This window comes from Phodopus roborovskii, unplaced genomic scaffold (assembly GCF_943737965.1).
Source record: "Phodopus roborovskii unplaced genomic scaffold, PHOROB, whole genome shotgun sequence".
NCBI lineage: Eukaryota > Metazoa > Chordata > Mammalia > Rodentia > Cricetidae > Phodopus > Phodopus roborovskii.
In genome coordinates, this window is record NW_026126599.1 from 12708880 (window position 1) to 12727534 (window position 18655).

At 45.4% G+C, this 18655-nt stretch overlaps 1 protein-coding gene across 2 annotated transcripts in view; it reads right to left on the reverse strand.

Moving 5' to 3' along the window:
- Insr (insulin receptor) overlaps positions 1 to 18655 on the reverse strand; it is a 139090-nt gene that overhangs the window by 27624 nt on the left and 92811 nt on the right. For both annotated transcript variants that reach the window (XM_051205295.1, XM_051205294.1), the window contains exons 6-10: positions 16902 to 17116; positions 15073 to 15199; positions 13135 to 13391; positions 10063 to 10230; positions 5776 to 5977 (exon numbers count right to left, since the gene is read on the reverse strand). In XM_051205295.1, the coding sequence (XP_051061252.1) occupies positions 5776 to 5977; positions 10063 to 10230; positions 13135 to 13391; positions 15073 to 15199; positions 16902 to 17116 (969 nt within the window). The remainder of the gene's footprint in view (positions 1 to 5775; positions 5978 to 10062; positions 10231 to 13134; positions 13392 to 15072; positions 15200 to 16901; positions 17117 to 18655) is intronic.

An 18655-nucleotide genomic window follows, 5' to 3' on the forward strand; every position in this document is an offset into this window, starting at 1 on the left:
AAGTAAAACCTTAAACATTATATTAAATTCAAAGCCACTGTGCCAATGATTCCTGATAAAGAGTATCAACTGAGCTTCATTCAGAAACATGACTTCATTATCCAGTAATCTCACGCTAACCCAGTGACCTCAACCAGAGAATGCCTGCATCACTACTCTGGAAAGCTGGTGTTCCTGCTGTGGAGTGAGGAGGGTTCAGGGATGCTCCTCAGCATACTACCATGCCCAGAATGGTCTTTACCCCACTGAATATTCTACCCCCAAATACCAACTGGGGATAAAATGAGAAGTCCAGCTCAGGGCCACAAAATTCTAGACCTTCACTCACCAACAGATTATATTCCAACTGGCCACTAGAGGTCAGATCTAGCCTGTAGATAGATGATAGATAGATAGATAGATAGATAGATAGATAGATAGACAGACAGACAGACCGACCGACCGACCGACCGACCGTGCTAGGAATCCTTGCTTAGTACTGTGAACTCAGTCACACCCTCAGCTAGAGAAGTCATCATGGGTTGGTGGGGGGGAGAACACAACATGGACCCCCAGTGATGCTGCTGCTTTTCTGAATCATCATGTTGTCAAGCAGCCTTCTGAGTGTTTATGTTTAGACCCTCCATTGACTTACTGCCCTCAGCCTTGGTCAGAGAAGCCTCGCATTGCAGAGAGCAGTGATTAGACCACTGAGGCATCACTGTCCAAAGTGCTGAGAGTAAGTGATGGAGTGCTAGGACTTGATGTCAGCCCTGTAGGGGATACTGTCCTCTGGGCATGACAACCCACAGCAGCTGTAGCTAGTTACACTAGATATGCACAAGACCAAGCCAGTTAAAATTCCAACACCGGGGAGAGGAGCACCCCCATGTGAGGAGTTATTAGCAGCTGAGGGCTCCTGGGGAAGAGACACTCTTCTTCGGGGTTGTGACCAGTGCCAGGTTGCATATACACATACATCAAAGAGAAGCCCCACACCTGTTCACAAATGGGTAGCACTGATTGGATTCAGTGAGTTGAAAAAGTAAAATTTATGAAATCCTTCAAAGCAGCCCCTCCCTGACTCTAACAATGTCTTGTCCCCCTGTCTGCCTGCATTTGCCTCCCTAAGACTGAAGAGAAATGGCTCCTCAGTCTCCTGCTGAAATTCAGCAACACTGCATTCCTTTGATCAGCCAGACACCTTTTGGTCACACTGCATTGTCTAGAGACCCAGAGAAATGCTCATTAGGAATGACAAGATTGATTTAATAACTAGAATTCCCTACCACCTGAAGCCGAACATCAAGCCTTGGGCGTGGTTTTGTGTACACACCCAGCTACTTTAGTGCATGGAGGGAAAATGACCTTCAGGGGAAGGACTCGGGAAGTGCACCATTGATTGCATATTTTAGGAAGAGGTGTTAATTAAAAATTTTCCCAGCATTCATGCCCAGATTCCATTTCCCAATGAAGTATTTAATTGGAGAATTTGGGAAGCATCCAGTCTCAAAAGCTGCCCCAGAAATCTCTGATTTTGACTTAGCACCCCCCACACACACACTGACTGAACAGCCACAAGGGCTATGTGGATGTCCCACAGCTGAGTCATACCTAGTGTCCTCGGCACCATTGCCTGAAGAGGGTTTTCTGTGAAAACAAAATTCATCACTTTGAGGACAGAATTTCAACCGAGGGACCATTTGACTCTGACACCCTTGAGGCAGTACTCCCGCCAAGAAAGAGCACTGTTAGGTTTGGGATGTGGCGTGACTCTGTTTCCCAAGGTTCACCTACTGGAGATTTGGTCCTTGGAGTGGTAATAAGAGGTAAGAGAGGTGCAAAGGAAGAGCAACAGCAGAAGATCATTATGCTCGAACTTAGTCTATGCAGGCTCCTGTCTCATAATATGATAGCCCTCCCGCTCTGATGGCATCACCTTGGATAAATCACCAGAGCTGCCCAGATCCGAAGCCGAACTAAAACAATCTTTTTTCTTCTTCATAATGTGTCCAGTCTTGGGTATTTCATTGTAGTAACAAAAAAAGAGACTAATACTAATCCTGCCCTTCACTGGTCAGTGTGAAGAAAAAAACAAAAACTATACTTTTCCTGAAGTGCAGGGACTCCAGGAAAACTGAGAAGAAATGGCTTCACCTGCTGCTGTCCCCATGAATGTCAAGTATGACTACACTTAGCATTAAGCAAATCAGCCATTTCCCCAAGTCCAGTGTCATTTTATAGTGTGTGTGTAATGTGTATGTGTTCACATGCACATCTCTCTCTCTCTCTCTCTCTCTCTCTCTCTCTCTCTCTCTCTGTGTGTGTGTGTGTGTATGTGTGTGTGTGTGTGTGTGTGTGTCCATGCAGGCCAAAGGGCATTCCTCACATGCTGCCCACCTTCTGAGACAGAGACTCACTGGTCTGGAATGTGAAAAGTTGGCTGAGAAGGCTAGCCAATGGAGCCCCAGTGATCCTTTGCTATGGGATACCTTCTTAACTATGGGATTACTAGCAAATGCCACCAGACCTGGCTCTTTAACATGTGTTCTAAGGATGGAACTCAGATACTTATGGCAAAACACAGCAAGTACTTTACTGATTAAATCATCTCTCCAGCCCAGCATTTTAGACTCAGTTATTGCAGGAGATATTATAAAGAAAGAAACAAGGTTCTGGAAACAAAGCTACTTATGGAAAGTACCAGTGACAAAGAATAAACACATCAGAACTGTGTTCAGTCCCAACACAGACTTTCTAGAGTTTAATGTGCTCTGGAAATGGAAAATTCCACCTAATTTGGGAGATGGGTGAGCAGGGGAGAAAACTGATAAAGAATTTGAGGGAAAAAGACAAAGATGGAAAAATACAAAAAAGCTCCACAGCAGGCATGTTCAAAGTTCATGTTCATGGAAACATCTCTAAGTTTCTGGAAGCATTTCTGGATTAAGAGGTACTACTGGAACTGAGCAGCTGGGGACTAAGGATTCTGGTCAGCACCCTACAAGGCCCAGGATGGGGCCCACCACAGAGAAAGACTGAATCCAAGTACACAACTTCATGATTGAGAGATCCTGTGTGAGTCATTCAGGCATACAATCTTAAATACAAATCTTAACTACAATGAGCCCAGGGGACCCATGAGACCTATATTCTCTGGTTCCACCAACTATGGATCACAACTATTTCTAGGCAAGATGTACCCACTAGTGCAACAGTGGCATGAGCGTAACAAGAGGTAACCAACTACTCTCAGGGATGTGACACCTGCTCTGCGGGAGGCAATTCATGTGTAAACCTAGTCAAAAGCTCATAGTTCAGGAAATCATGGGCCCTAATGGGAACCTACCACTGTTGTTTTGCTAAGTGAACGTGCTGTCAAACTACCCTCAAAATATTTACGTTTATGTACACAGATTAGTGCTGTTCTCAATCCTGATTGGAGAAGCTTCTTTTTACACTTAGCAGAGACTCAAAGCTGATCAAAGTGCTGAGAACAAGCGACTGTCGAGTACCCAGCTGTAAATGGGCAATCTGTAACAATCCCACTGCCATGGCTCGGAGAATGAAATACGCAGAAGAGGAAGGGGAAAGAATGTAGCCAAAGGGTGGGGAGGAGCACCATGAAGTGCTCTCTTTGGGACATGACATGGCATTGCACTTAAGAACTCAAGTCTGGGGAAGAATAGAGAACAAGAAAGGAGATACCATAATAGAGGGAGCCATTATAAGTTTAAAGAGAAATCTTGCACTAGGGAAATGTCCAAAGACCTACAAGGATGACCCCAACTAACAATCTAAGCAATAGTGGAGAGGCTGCCTTAAATGCCCTTCCCCGATAATGAGATTGATGACTACTTTATATACGGTCCTAGAGCCTTCATCCAGTAGCTGATGGAAGCAGAAGCAGACACCCAGGGCTAAACACTGAGGGAAACTCATGGAATCCAGTTGCAAAGAGGGAGGAGTGATGAGAAAAGGGGCCAAGACCAGGCTGGAGAAACCCACAGAAACTGCTGACCTTCAGGATCCCAGTCTGATAGCTGGGAAAACAGCATAAGACTGACCCAGACCCCCTAAAAGTGGGTCTCAGTTAGGAGGCCTGGGAAGCCTATAGGACCTCTGGCAGTAGAACCAGGATGTATCCATAGTGCAGGAACGGACTTTGAGAGCACATTCCCCATGGAGGGATACTCCCTTAGCCTAGAGATACAGGGGAGAGCCTAGGCCCTACTCCAAATGACTTAACCAACTTTGGTGATCCCTCATGGAAGGCATCACCTCCCCGAGGAGTGGATGGAAGATGGGATGGGGTGTCTGTGGGGGACGTGGGAGGATGGGAGGTAGAGGGAACTGGGATCGATATGTAAAATAAGAAAAAATATACTTAAAAAAAAAAAAAGAACTCAAGGCAGCTGTGGTTGCCTGAACAAGACCTACACAAGGTCAAGCCAAGGTCACTCAGCATTACAGCAGGCAGCACTAACTGGGTTCCCTGAGTCATACGAATGAAGAGAAGGGAAAAGAGGAAGAGAACAACAACATGAAGGAGGCAGACATGTTGGTGGAAGTATAAGGGGAAGCTGAGGGTCAATCGGATCAACATACATGTGTACATGTATGAAACTGAAAGAATGATTGGAAAGTTGTCATAGTGAACACAGGAAGGCTTTTTTCTTGTTGTGGTGCCCATGGTACACAATATGGTATGACAATTATTTATGTAGTATGTGCACTGTCTGAAGATGGGTTCATATGGGAAGGTGAGATGGTTTCTGCGCAGGTATTATGACGTTTACATAAGAGACTTGAGAATCTGTGGGGTAAGCATGGGATCAGGAACCAATCCACTGGAGACACCAAAGGTCAACCATGCTGTGCCCATTGTGCAGATGAGAAAACCACAGCACAGAGTAGCACAGTAAATTACTCAACCCAGTACATATAAGAGGAGACAGCCAAACATACAGCTTCCAGAGTCCCTGCTATCAACAGCTATACCATTCTGTAAGATATATACACAGGACAGGTGAAAACAGTCTGCTGCTGTTTTCACCTCTAATCAGGCACAAGAAAAAGAAGAAACTTTTACCCACAGAGGTAGGTGTGTGTGTGTGTGTGCACGCGCACACACATGGGACCCACAGGCATATTTGTACATATATATACATGTGTACATGCACATGGGACCCGCAAGTGTATTTGTGTATGTGCTCTTGTACACATGTGACCCAGAAACACATGGGTGTATTTACACATGAGCCATGGGCATATTTATGTGTGTGCATATACATGTGACAAATACGTGTATTTGTGTGTGAATATGTGTTTGAAATTGCACATGTAAGCAGCTGGGCGCGCATGTGAGGCCAGAGGGCAGCTGTGGCTGCAGTTCCTCAGATGCTATCTATCCACTGTTCTTTCAGACATTCTCTCACTGGCCCAAATGTTACTAATTAGACCAGTCTGACTGGCAGTAGGCGTAGGAATCCCCGTCTCTGCCTCCCCAGTGCCGAGAATACAAGCACATACCTGGCTTTTTATGTGGGTTCTGGGAACAAAACTCAGTCCTTGTGCTATTAAAGCAAACACTTTTCTAACTGGGCCATCTCCCCAACAAATAAAACTGTTTCCCATCCAACCACAAGCACAGGACTGAGCTTAGGCTCTGGTCATCTTCCCACACACAGTCTCTGGAACTGACGCCGCCTCATTTCCTAAGTAATGGTACCCTCTCCAATACCAAGCTGATAGACAGGCAGGCAGGCAGGCAGACAGCCTGTAGAAAGTTCTGACCTGGGGACAAACACCACGTTATGCAGGTAATCCTCGAAGGTCTTCCTGAATGAGGATTCCTCCAACTCCTTCAGTATCTGAGAGTCAGTCTTGGGGCATGAGCAGCATTCACTGGCCGAGTCGTCATACTCGCTCTGATTATGCTTCTGAGACTCATCCGATTCAAAAGGTGGAGACCAGGTCCGTGAGGGGAGCTTCAGCCCTAGAGACAGGCAGAACAGAGGGCTCAAGTCTCCCTCAAGACACACACACATACACACACTATAGATATAAACACACATATACCTGACAAAAAGCACACTCCACACTTATACTCAGAGACTAAAGGAGAACAGATGATAGAGCATAGGTTCTAGTTTTAGTTTCACACACACACACACACACACACACACACACACACACACACTGAGGCCAGAGGTCCACCTTGGGTGTCATTCCTTAGGCCACAGCCTTAAGAACCCTCCAGTGGGGGTTCTAAGCAAGCACTCTATCATAGAGACAAGTCATGTCTCCAGACCTCGTCTCACTCTTTGGGAATGGCTTCAGTACAGTGTCCAGTCTGGCACTGAACACACCCTGTACCCTAGATTCACCTGGACTCTCATTCTTGCTTCCTCACCCTCCCAAAGAGTCAGATTACGGTTTTATAACCAAGAGTTCCAGAATTGCTGTGTGTGCATGCTTACCTGTATTCTGCATCTGTATGTTTGTGTTACTTATATCTATGTACTCTCACACATGTGGGTGAATACAAATGCCCAAGGTTGATATGAAGGGTCCTCTACAGTCCTTTCTCCATCAATGTTATTATTATATTAATTTGTGGGGGAGGGGAACAAGCCAGAGAACTACTTTCAGGAATCCATTTCTCCTCTACTTTGTGGATTCCAGGCATTAAAGTTGGTCTGCAAGGCTTGGCAGCAAGTACCTTTACCTACTGAAACATCTTGCCATCCTCCTTCTTATTAATGAGACCAGAGTCTCTCACTAAACTAGGACCTCATGACTTGCTAGGCTAGCTGGCCAGCTCACTCCAGGGATCTGCCTGTCTCTGCCTCCCCAGTGTGATGCATGCTGCCACACCCAGATTTTTTTCTATACATGTGATGGGGATTCAAACTCAGGCTGTGTTTATACATCAAACATTTTTAAATTTTACTATAGTTAGGCTTCCCTGTGAGTAAAGCTTTGTGGGCTGGTAAAATGGACCATGGGTAAAGTAGCTACCATGCAAGCGTGAGGATCTGAGTTCAATCCCCAGCACCCACAAAAAAAAAAAAAAAAAAAAAAAAACACCCTACTCCCCAGTGCTAGGAAAGTAGAGAATCCCTAGAACTCACTGGCCAGCCAGTCTAGCCAAATTGGTGAGCACTGAGTTCAGTGATAGACCCTGCCTCAAAAAACAAGGCAGAAAGCCACCGAGCAAGATGGCCAACATCACCTTAAACACAGACATATAATGTTTCCAGCACACTGTGGATCTGTGTAATGTTTAAAAATGGGGAGATGGCTCAGTCAGACTCCAAACATGAATAGATATGTGTATGCATACATACACATGCATGTGCAAATTAATTCTGTGATGATCAAATATCAAACCATTTTTAAATTGTCCTACTGTATTCATGAATTTAAAGTGGTTTTATGTTTGTTCTGAGACAGGGTCTCAAACTTGCTATTTAGGTAGTCATGATGTTAAACACGACCTTCCTACCTCTATCTCCCAAATGCTATAGTTACAGGCCTATGCCACCACACTGGATCTGTGTGGTACTGGGAATAGAGCCCAGGGCTTCCTGCACACTAGGAAACCCTCTACCACCCAAACTATATCCTTAACCCCCATAATCACGAGTTTCCATTTACAGAATGAAAGTTTGCTGTGGTTAGCCTGGCATAGTGGAGAGCACCTGTCATCATGGCACTCCAGTGGTGAAGACAGGACGATCAGGGTCATCCTCTGGCTACATTGTGAGTTTGAGGCCAGCCTGAGTCATGTGAAACTTTGATTAAAAACAAACAACAAAAAGAAAATCAAACTTCGTTTTTTTGTTTTTTTGTTTTTTGTTTTGTTTTTAATTAGTGGGTTTGTTTGTTTTTTAAAAAGTAAAGTTTTGGCATTGCTGGAAGCATGAACAGCAGGTGGTTTCATGTACCCAAATGCAGAGCCAACAGGTCAGAGCTGAGCCCAGGACTGGACTTGCTCTCAAGTTATATAAAGTATGTGAGGAGATAAATCAAGTCAGTGATCCTGGCCCAGGCAGGCATGATGTCACAGGCATGCATATAGCACATGATCTTAGAACTGGGACTGTTCCCAGGAATCATCTGTCCTCCGCCCCTTCTCCACAAAAGGAGACAGACTACTTGATGTGTGTCCTAGCCAAAAGCAGATGCCAGGGCAGGGGTGGATCTGAGTACAGACCTCAGCCACACCTCTCCGGCAGCCCCCTTGGCCTGCTTCTACAAGGTCACAGGCTAAGGATACTGTTAGCTGCAAATGAATCAAAGACAAAAAAAAAAAAAAAAAAAAAAAAAAAAAAAACTGCAAAACTTTTACCTTCTCTGATTTGATGGTGGGTTGTGGTGTTTTGTTTTGTTCTGTTTTAATAAAGTGTGTGGAGGGGGCGGGGTCAGATGATAATTTTGGGCAGCGAGTTCTCTCTTTGTACCATGTAGGTCCTAGGGATCAGCTCAGGGCATCAGGCTTGGCAGCAGGCACCTCTATCCACTGAGCCATCTTGCTGCCTCCCTAGGTTTCTTTTTTGATGACCCACTTTTAGTTATTTTGAAATATAGTGACCATGCAAGGCAGCTCCAGGACAGTTGATACAGCTGCTATTTCATAAACCCTGTTCACTGTGCTTGTGCACATACCTCAGCCTCTACATCCAGTGCTAAAAAGATATTGAAAGTTTCTATCACAAGGAAATGGCAAAGACATTTACAGCTCAGAGCACTGTGTGGCTCATGGACAAATGAAGCACTGAATGTGCTTCACCGTTACATCTAGTCCTGTTTGTTTTGTGAACCCAGAGCTTTGGACACTCTGGGTAAGTGCTCATCACACATCACTGTTTTGGATTTTCAGCAGCCACCAAAGTGTGAATTCATGTGCAATTTGTTAAAATGTGTGTTCACACTGGGGAGATGGTGAGTGTGGGTCCATGGATAATGTCTAAAGATGTGTGTGTGCTGAGGAGATGGTGAGTGTGGATCACAGATGTGTGTGTGCACCGAGGAGATGGCTCAGACAGGAGCCTTTATTTGATCCCCAGAACCCATGTAAAAAACTGGTTGTGGTGGGATACATTTGTAATCCCAGTGCTAGGAAGGTGGAGAAAGGCAAACTATTGAGGGTCACTCATTAGCCAGATCAGCCTGTTTACCCAGGCTAGTGAAATTCCCTGTCCCAAATAAAATTGAATAGCCACAGGTTGAGAGCTGGGCTATTGCTCAGTGGTAGAATTCTTGTTTAACTTGCATGAGGCCCTGGGCTCAATGTACACTATTGAAATCTTAAAAATAGTGGGGGAAAAATAGTGGGGGTAGAAAGATGACTCTGCAGGTAAAGGGGCTTGCCCCCAAGCCTGACCACTTGAGCCTAGTCCCTGGCACCCCCATGGCTGACAAGACAACAGACTCCTGTAAGCTGTCCTCTGATCTCCACACGCATGCCATGTCACATGTGTGCCCTCACACACAGAGAAACCAGGTAAATAAATAAGTGGAATAAAAGGATTTTTAATTCACAGAAAACATGGGATGGGGACGTGGCGCTGTCGTTGCAGTTGTAGCATCCATGAAGCCCTGGGTTTGAATCTCTGGCCCTGCATAAACTGACACGGTAGTATAGTCCTATAGCCTCAACACTTAGGAGGTAGAGGCAGGGGCAACAAGAAGCCCAGTGTCATCCTCAGCTCAATAGTTAATTTAAGTTCACCGTGGCCTTTGTGAGACCCTGTCTCACAACCCAAGCAAAAAAATAAATAAATAAATAAAAAACAAGGCATACAACATTCCTAGACATACACCCAAAGTTGTTCTCTACATGCACTACACATACATACACACACAAGCCTGCACACACATGTTCTCACACACACACACACAGTATGCCTTATGTGAGACAGAATGGAATGTGAGTGTGTATGCACATGTATGTATGTGTAAGCATGTATGCATGTGAATGTGCATGTGCCAGCACCATGGGAACAGGAAAAGAGACCTGTGTCCCCATAAGAGCATCAAGGTACAGCCAACCCCATGACAATTGCCTGTGCTCACCTTTGAGACAATAATCCAACTCAAACAGCTCACTGTCCTCTGCCTGCCTCTCCCAGTAGACCAGGTAGTGTGTGATGTTGCCATTGGGGTCGGAGGGGGGCTTCCACTTTAAGATAATCTGAGATGAAGAATTAGAAACGGATATGGGGTCCAGGGGGACAGAAGGATCTGTAAAGGAGAAAAGAAACAAGTTACTATGAGGGTTTACCTAAGCAGGGGGATGGCCCAACTGAAACCACAGCTATGTTTCCTAGAGTTACTTAACATCTGAGAAAAGTAAGCACAGTTAAATGCTTGCCGGGCCCAGGCAGGAATGACTGTCCCTTCGTGCAGTGGGGTATGTGCCCACCATGTGTCATTTACTCCACAGACTTTGGCTCTGACAGATGCCAAAGCTCTTGCTGCTGAGGGCACTAAAAGACATTCCTGGGGCCAATAGAGAATCGAGGCAAGAGATGAATATTCATTAACATGGGCATGAAATCAAACCCAGTTACTAGAAGCACTTGAAACTATTGAACTGTGTCTGTCTGTTTCTGAGACGGGCTCTCATCTAGCCTAGGCTAGCCTCAAACTTTTTTTATTCATTTTACATACCAACCACAGTTCCCCCTCCCCCAACCTCCTATCCACTCCTCAGAAACGGTAAGACTTCCCATGGGGAATCAACAAAACCTGGCACATCAAGTTGAAGCAAAACCAAACCCCTCCCGGACCCTGAAAAAAGGCTGAACAAGGCATCCCACCATAGGAAATGGGCTCCATAGATCCAGCTCATGCACCAGGAATAGATCCTGGTCTCACTGCCTGGGGCCCCACAAACAGAGGGCCTAGTTCAATCCCATGCAAGCTCCCCAGCTCTCTGTCTAGAGTCTATGAGCTCCTACGAGCTTGGGTCAGCTATCTCTGGCTTTCCAGTCCTGATCTTGACGCCCCCCCACCCCTCCCCATTGCTCATATAATCCCTCCTCCCTCTCCAGAAGCTTGGCCCCGTGCTTGCTAGCCTCAAACTTGACAATGTAGCCAAGAATGTGTTAGAATTCCTGATCCTTCTAGCTTCCTCCTGCATGCTGGGATGAGAGACATGCAACACCATCCCTGGTTTATGAAGTTCTGGGGATTTAACCTAGGGCTTCATACAAGCTAGGCAAGCACTCTTCCAACCAAGCCCCACATGGTGTTATTCAATGGTCATGCAACATCTTTCAAAATACACCCTAAACTCTCCCTCTGAAGAATAGTGGTCCCTGAGGCTAGGGAGATGGCTCAATGAGTAAAGCACCTGTCACAGAAGCATAAGGACAGTTCAGATGCCCAGCACCCACATAAATGCCAGGCAGCAATGGCTGCAGCAGCCACAATATATAAGGGAGAAACAGCTGAGGAAGACTCCAGTGTCAACCTCTGGCATATGCCACATTTAAATACGATACACACATGCAAGTACAAGAACACACACACGTGCACACACAGAATGCTGAAAGCTGAGACAGTTGGAGGAAGAGAACATGGAGGTATCAAGGCAAAAACAAAAAAGTGCACAAAGGCCAGGAAGGTAGAAGTTTCTGGAAACTAAACTTGGTCTAAATACAAGATAAGAGCAGAGACGGTGAAGAAGCCTGAACAATGGACTCTGTTCTTGTGAGGGGTGGCTTACTCTCTGCATGTTGGCATTTGGGGCAGACAACTCTGTCAACCACTCATTCCACTTCCCAGCTGTGGCCAGTAAAAATGTCTCTAGACACTGCCAGGCATCTTCCCTTCCGGGGAGGGACAGAATTATCCCTCTGAAAACCAGTAGTCTTGACAGAAAAAATAAGTTGCTATAAGACATTATAGCCATAAAGAAGGAAGAAAAACAAAGGAGGAGGAAGACAACAGTAACAATAAAACCAGATTACACCACGTGAAAGCTAGAAGAGGCACACAGGAAGGCACCCTCTCTATATTTGAGGAGTTTTCATGACAGGACAGGAAAATATGCAGTCTGCCCCCCTTATCTATGTGGCAGCAGATATCTGAAGCCACATAAAGCACTTAGCCATTAATGTCTCCCCATACATACATACCTACAATAAAGCTTAATCATAACTAAAAGAAGATAGCAACAGCAACAATAAAACAGAACAACTAAAATAATATACAGTAACAGAAATTTCTTTCTATTGTTATTTTTGGTGAGTTTGTCATTTGTTTATTGTTTATGTTTTTGAGACTGAATCTCAAATAGTCTAGGTTGGCTTGAAACTTAATATGTAGACAGAGATGACTCTAAACTCCAGACCTACCTGCCTCTATCCCCCAAACATTTCACCATCACAAGGTTGTAAGGCCTTGATATGTAGCTCACACAGCAATTCTCTTGTCTCAGTATCCCAAGTGATAACATTACAAGTGTGTATAGCCAGGCCTCACTCTCACTTTTAATTAATTGATTATTTAATGATTGAAAAAGACAGGTTTCACTGGATAGCCCTGGATTGTCTAGAGCATAAGACTCTTAATCTCAGGGTCATCGGTCCATTCCCCACGTTGGATGCCAAAATGTAAATTGATTTCTAATTGATCTAAATAATAAAAACCAGGAGACAGATATAGAGGAAGATGCCCTGCCCTTGAGCCACAGTGCTCTGTGGTTAGAGACATGTACGGCCACCCCCTGAGACACAGTGCTCTAGGATTATAGACATGCACATGGCCTCCCCCCTGAAACATACTGGTCTAGGGTTATAGACAAGTGCATGGCCTCCCCCTGAGACACAGTGCTCTAGGGTTATAGACATGCACATGGCCACCCACTGAGACACAGTGCACATGGCCTCCCCCTGAGGCTCAAGCCTCAGGTGATGGGAACAGCACACAATCTTGCCCACTAAGCCATCTTCCCAGCCCAAGAGTGAACTCTTGAACTATGAGGTAGTTCATGGCTACCATGTTATCCTCTGAAAATATAAGCCTCAGCCCTTAGCTCTTCCAGAAGTCAACCAAAGGAGAAAACCTGTCACATGACATTACTAAGTTGCCTACCAAAAGCAAGAGAGTCAGTTCAACATCAAACCCATATTCACTTACTTGTGGCATCTGTCTGCACATAGATGATGTCACTTTTGGCTCCATAGGTCCGGCGTTCATCAGAGAAGGTAACCAAGGTCTTGACAAAGATGGCATATTGAGTCCAGGGCTTGAGACCTCGCATTAGCCACCCAGGGTGGCTTGGGGTCTGAGACTTGGGGTCATTGGACCTTTGGGGTGGGTCAATATCCACCACAGTCCAGCTGTTGGAACCACAAGCATCTTGCCCATCAAATTCCGTCACATTCTGATAAGGGCTTTTGAGAAATGAGAGGGAAAGGTAGGTTACCACTGGGTAATGTCATCTCAGAACTCAGTGGATAGGCACCTTAGAGAGTTACTTCTTTTCTGGTGTGTGTGTGTGTGTGTGTGTGTGTGTGTGTGTGTGTGGTATATATATGTATGAGTTTGTGGCAGTTCAACTGAGTGTATGTGCATGAACCTGGAGGATCTACCTTGTTTTTTTCTATTTGTGAGACAGACTCTAATCCAAGCTGGCCTCAAACTCACAGATGTCTGCCAGCCTCTTGTCTCCTCAGTGTTGGGGTTAATGGCATTCACCCTGGATTCCCACCTTGTGTTTTGAGACAGTGATCTTATCTGGCCTGAAATTTACCTTGTAGGCTAGGCTAACTATCCAGAGACTTCAAAGCTCTGCCCATCTCTACTTCCTCAGAGCTGGTGTCCACAAGTCATGGCTTTCTGAAAGTGTGAATATGTATCTGAGTATGTGTATTTATATGCATGTCCCTTGAGAGGCCAGAAGAGAACACTAGATCCCCTGCAGCTAGTGGTTGTGAAATGCCAGATTGGGATGCTGGAGACCAAACTTGGATTCTATGGAAAAGCAGTGACCACCTGTACCTGCTGAGCCTCCTCTCCAACTCCCAGAAGTGAACCTTCTCATATTTCCAATTCTAAATTCGGGTCTTCTCCAAAGTTAGCAGCATTGAGTTGTGCTAAATCCACGCTGCTAATGGTAGTCACCTTCACCGGATCTCAGCCCACACAGCCACAAGGTAAATGACTAAAGCTGCAGCAAAGCCAGGGTGGCTTAAGTGTAAGCAGTGCATTTTCTTTTCTTTCTTTCTTCTTTTTTTTTTTTTTCCCTCTCTTCTCCTCACCCCAACATTGTCTATGTACTATATTCTCAATATGAGTTATCAACATATGATCACTTGGCCTGGGGAGAGAGCTCAGTAGGCAAAGTTTTTGCTCTATAAATATGAGGACCAGAGTTCAATCCCTAGCACTTATGCAAAGACCAGGTGTGGTGCTCAGCCTCTGGAAGCCTGGCACTAGGAGACAGGGACAGGTGCATCTCTAGTATGAAAGGATGATGGGGACTTCTAAACACTGCACTCATGAACACTGACCAGTTATGGTTGCCTGCACTAGATCAAGCCAGTCCCCATTCCAGCATGGATGGTGGAGGGCTCCGAGGTCCTCTCCTGGCAGAGGAGTAGCATGTAGCTGCTAAGGGAGTCTAAGTCACTCCCCTTTTTGGAAACCTGGACACTGGCAGGTGGCTGGTGCTCAGGTGGATGGCTCCACAAGCATGCACATATGGGCAACCCTAACTGGATTCAGGGGGTTGCCAACAACAACACAGAGAGGACATGAAGCTGAGAGGGAAATGGGATGGGCACACTAGGAGATATTGGAGGGAAAAAATGGTGGATGGATATGATCAAAATATACTACATAAATATATGAAAATTCAAAATAACACACTAAAATATTGTCTTGTTTTAGAGAAGAGTGTGAGTTGAGCACTCCACTTCCTGACTGAGGATGCAATGTATCCAGCCGCTTCATGCTCCTGCTGCCATGACAACCCTACCACACAAGCTGTGAGCCAAGATAAACCCTTCCTTATGGGCTCTGTCTGTCCCTGAAACAAGGAGCACACCCGATAGTCCACCTCCTTTTACTTACGCCTCTTTGTAGAAGAGCATAAATCCCAGGAGGTCTCGGAAGTCAGGGGGCCAGTAGGGCTCCCACCTCAGCAAGATCTTGTCAAAAGATGTCCGAATGAAAGAAAATTTAAGTAACTCATTTTCACCTAGAAAGAGAAAACAAGTCAGGCAATTGGGAGTACTGAACAGTTGAGAGCAAAGTTTTTGGTCTCCAGCCTCTTGGGGAGGGTTTAGACAGAGGGACAGAAGGAATCCTAGTTTTATTTTGTTGCTGTGATAAAATAATTGACAAAAAGCAACTTAAGAGAGGAAGAGTTGTTTGGTTGCTTGTTCGGTCAGAGTCTATCATTTCAGGGAAATTGGGCAGCAACTCAAGGCATTAGTTATATCTCTTCACCCATAGTCAATACCAGAGAGAGAGGGATGCATAGGTAACGCCTGCTTGCTGCTAGCTTTCTCCACTCTCATGTTGTTCCAGATCCAGTCCATGAAATGGCTCTTCGCCAATTAACAGTCAAACCCCAAGCCAGCAAAGCCTACTTGGTGAGCTCCAGGCCAGAGAGAAACCACCAAAATGATCACCAACCAAGAAAATGCTCCATAGACATGCCTACAGGCCAACCTCATCTGGACAATCCCTCAATTCAGATTATCTTTCCAGGTGATTCTAGATTGTGTCACTTGAAAATTAAAACACAGAGTGCATATAATCTGCTATTTCTTACATGGGTCTCACCCACGTTGGTCTTGCTGAGTTTGAAAAGTGGGAAGTCAGCAGACCAACAAAGAAATAAGATGCTCTACTGAATAGTGGATGATCCATGCCAATAGTGGATTTTTGCCAATGCAAAAAAAAGGACAACTAGTCAGCCATTCTGAGCTCTTTTTTATGTGTGTGTATGCATGCTCATATATGTGCAGGCATGATGGCTAATCTTAGCTGTCAGCTAGACACACCTGAGAAGAGGGAACCTCAACTGAAGAACTTCTCCCATCAGATTGCCCTCTGGTCATGTATGTGAAGCATTTTGTTGTTGTTGTTTTGATTGATGATTGAAGTAGGAAGGGCCCAGCCCAGTGTGGGCAGAGCCATCCCTAGGTAGGTAGCTCTAGGCTATATAAGAAAGTTAGCTGACAATAAACAGCTTCCATGGCCACCGCTTCAGTTCCCAACTCCAGGTTTCTGCCTTGAGTTCTTGCCTTGACCAGTTTCTCTCTTCTCTACTGCTGCCTATGGATCAGGATGTAAGCGCTCAGCCCCATGCCTGCCTATGTCTGCCTTCTCATCTGCTGCCATGATCCCCACCATGATGATAATGGACTAAGCTTCTGACACTGTAAGCCAGCCCCAATTAAATGCTTTCCTTTGTAAGGGTTCCTTGTTCATGTGTCTCTTCACAACAATAGGACACTGAGTAAGATAGTGGTGCACAATCCTAACCCCAGCAGTGGAAAAAGTAGGAAAGACAGATCCCTGTGATTCTCTGACCAGCCCACAAAGCCTATTGGTGAGCTCCAGGCAGTGAGAAACCCTGACTAACAAAAAAGAAAAGAAGGAAATGACACCTCTGTCCTTCACAGACACATGCACATCTATCCCCAAACACACACACACACATACCTGTACAAACATACACATGTGCACACATACACATGTGCACACACAGGCATACACACACACACACACACACACACACACGTGTACACATATGTACACATACACACCTGCCTTTGGTATTTTAAAACTCTTCTCACAGAAAGCTATAGTTCAACAAAGGACAATGGCACTTCCCTGGGGGGTAGGGCAGTAGCTGAAAGAGAGCAGGGGACATAAGGATAGAGACTTACAGGATGCCTGATCCCCATTGGTCTTCAGGGCAATGTCGTTTCTCTCCTGGCGGCCCTTAGTTCCGGAAACTTCTTCCATCTTGTGAATTTCTGACAAGCAGAGTTTGGGGTTGTAGTGGAAGAAGAGCTTGCCTTGAGTGATGGTGAGGTTGTGTTTGCTCCAGTCCCAGAGCTGCCTGAGGTTCTGGTTGTCCAAGGCGTAGAAAGAATAGTTCCTACAGACACATACTGTTAGTTACTCCACACCTCATCTTCTTCAATGCTGAGATGACAGGGACCACAACATACACTCAGTGGGTTATAATTTTGCTTTAAAAAAGAATAAATGAACTTGAGAGGGAGCAAGGGTGGGGTGGATCTATCAGGAATAAGAGGGAGGTACAGGGGCTGATTATGATCAAAATATATTATGTGTATATAAGAAATTCTCAAAAATTAATTTTATATATCATAAATAAAAATTTTAAAACTGGATAGCCAGGGCCATGCCTGGAGTTGACCTCCTTCAGTGCTACAAGCCCAGTCCTAGCCATTTTATTGGCACAGACTCAAAAATTATCTTTGGGACTAGGGAAAACAAGGAAGTTGATAAATTTTCATGGTCAAGTAAGTGAAGCACACTCTCCTAGAATCCCCCAGTGAGGGGTGGGGGTGTGGCTCAGTGGTAGGCTGTTTGCTTAGCATACACCAGCACTATATGCAATTACCAATATGGCTAAATAACAGGGAGAAGAAAAGGAGCTGGGGAAGGAGGGGGAGGCAAAAATGAAGGAGGAGGAAGAGGTAGAGAGGAAGCGGGAGTGAGGGTCAGACTGCGTTTTGGAGGGGGTGAAATTGTGACCCAGGTCTAACAATAAAAATAAAACCAGAAATCAAGTTTGGGGACAAAAAAGTATGGAGGGTTTCCATCATGTTTGGTTTGGTTTTGTGTTGTGCTCCTGCTTTGTTCGTTTGTTTGTTTGTTGTTTTAAACAGTCTCACTCTGCATCCCTGGCTGGCCTTAGACCAGGCCAGGCCAGGCTGGCCTTGAGACTTGCCTGCTCCCAAGTGCCCAGTTGTGTGGCTCTGCTTTAAGATACAGTGTAGACTGGCATGTCTTTTTGCCCCTTCCCTTATTTGCTGATGGTTTGACAGCTATGAGACTGGGGACAAGAGACCCACCCCTCTTGTGCCAGTGAGAAACAGAATCTAACTTTTCCATTGCATGTTTCAATGCTATCTACTTTTCAAAATGCCACACATCAGACTCCTGTTTGTTTGAGCAGTGTAAAGCAGGGTCTATGGGACCTGGAGGACAGAAGAGCAAAGGTGGATCCTCAAAATGAGGACTGATAACTGGGGTTCTACAGAAGGCCACTTGCTGTATCTAAGGTTCCCAGAGAGGCATGCTTCAGAGGCTGGCTTGGGGTGATGGATGAGAAGAGAATCAGGACTGAATATTTATTTAAGCTTATGTAGGGCAAGATCCGAAGACACAGGCCATGGCTGGGAGCGCACACTGCCAACTCAGGAAAGAAATGGAGACCAAGGGAAATGAGAAAGGACACCTGGGGGTGGCTGGGAGAATACCTTGAGTAGGTGGAATTCCAGGAGCCAGGAAAGATAAGCATCTCAACAAAGAGTAGGTGTGGTCTACCTGAACAGGATGGTGAACAAAAGTTCTTGGGGGAGGAGGGGCAGGGACACCATGGACACAGCACCTTATATTGAACCTTCTACAATGCTTCAATAACTGTGGAAAGTTGGAGAGTTGC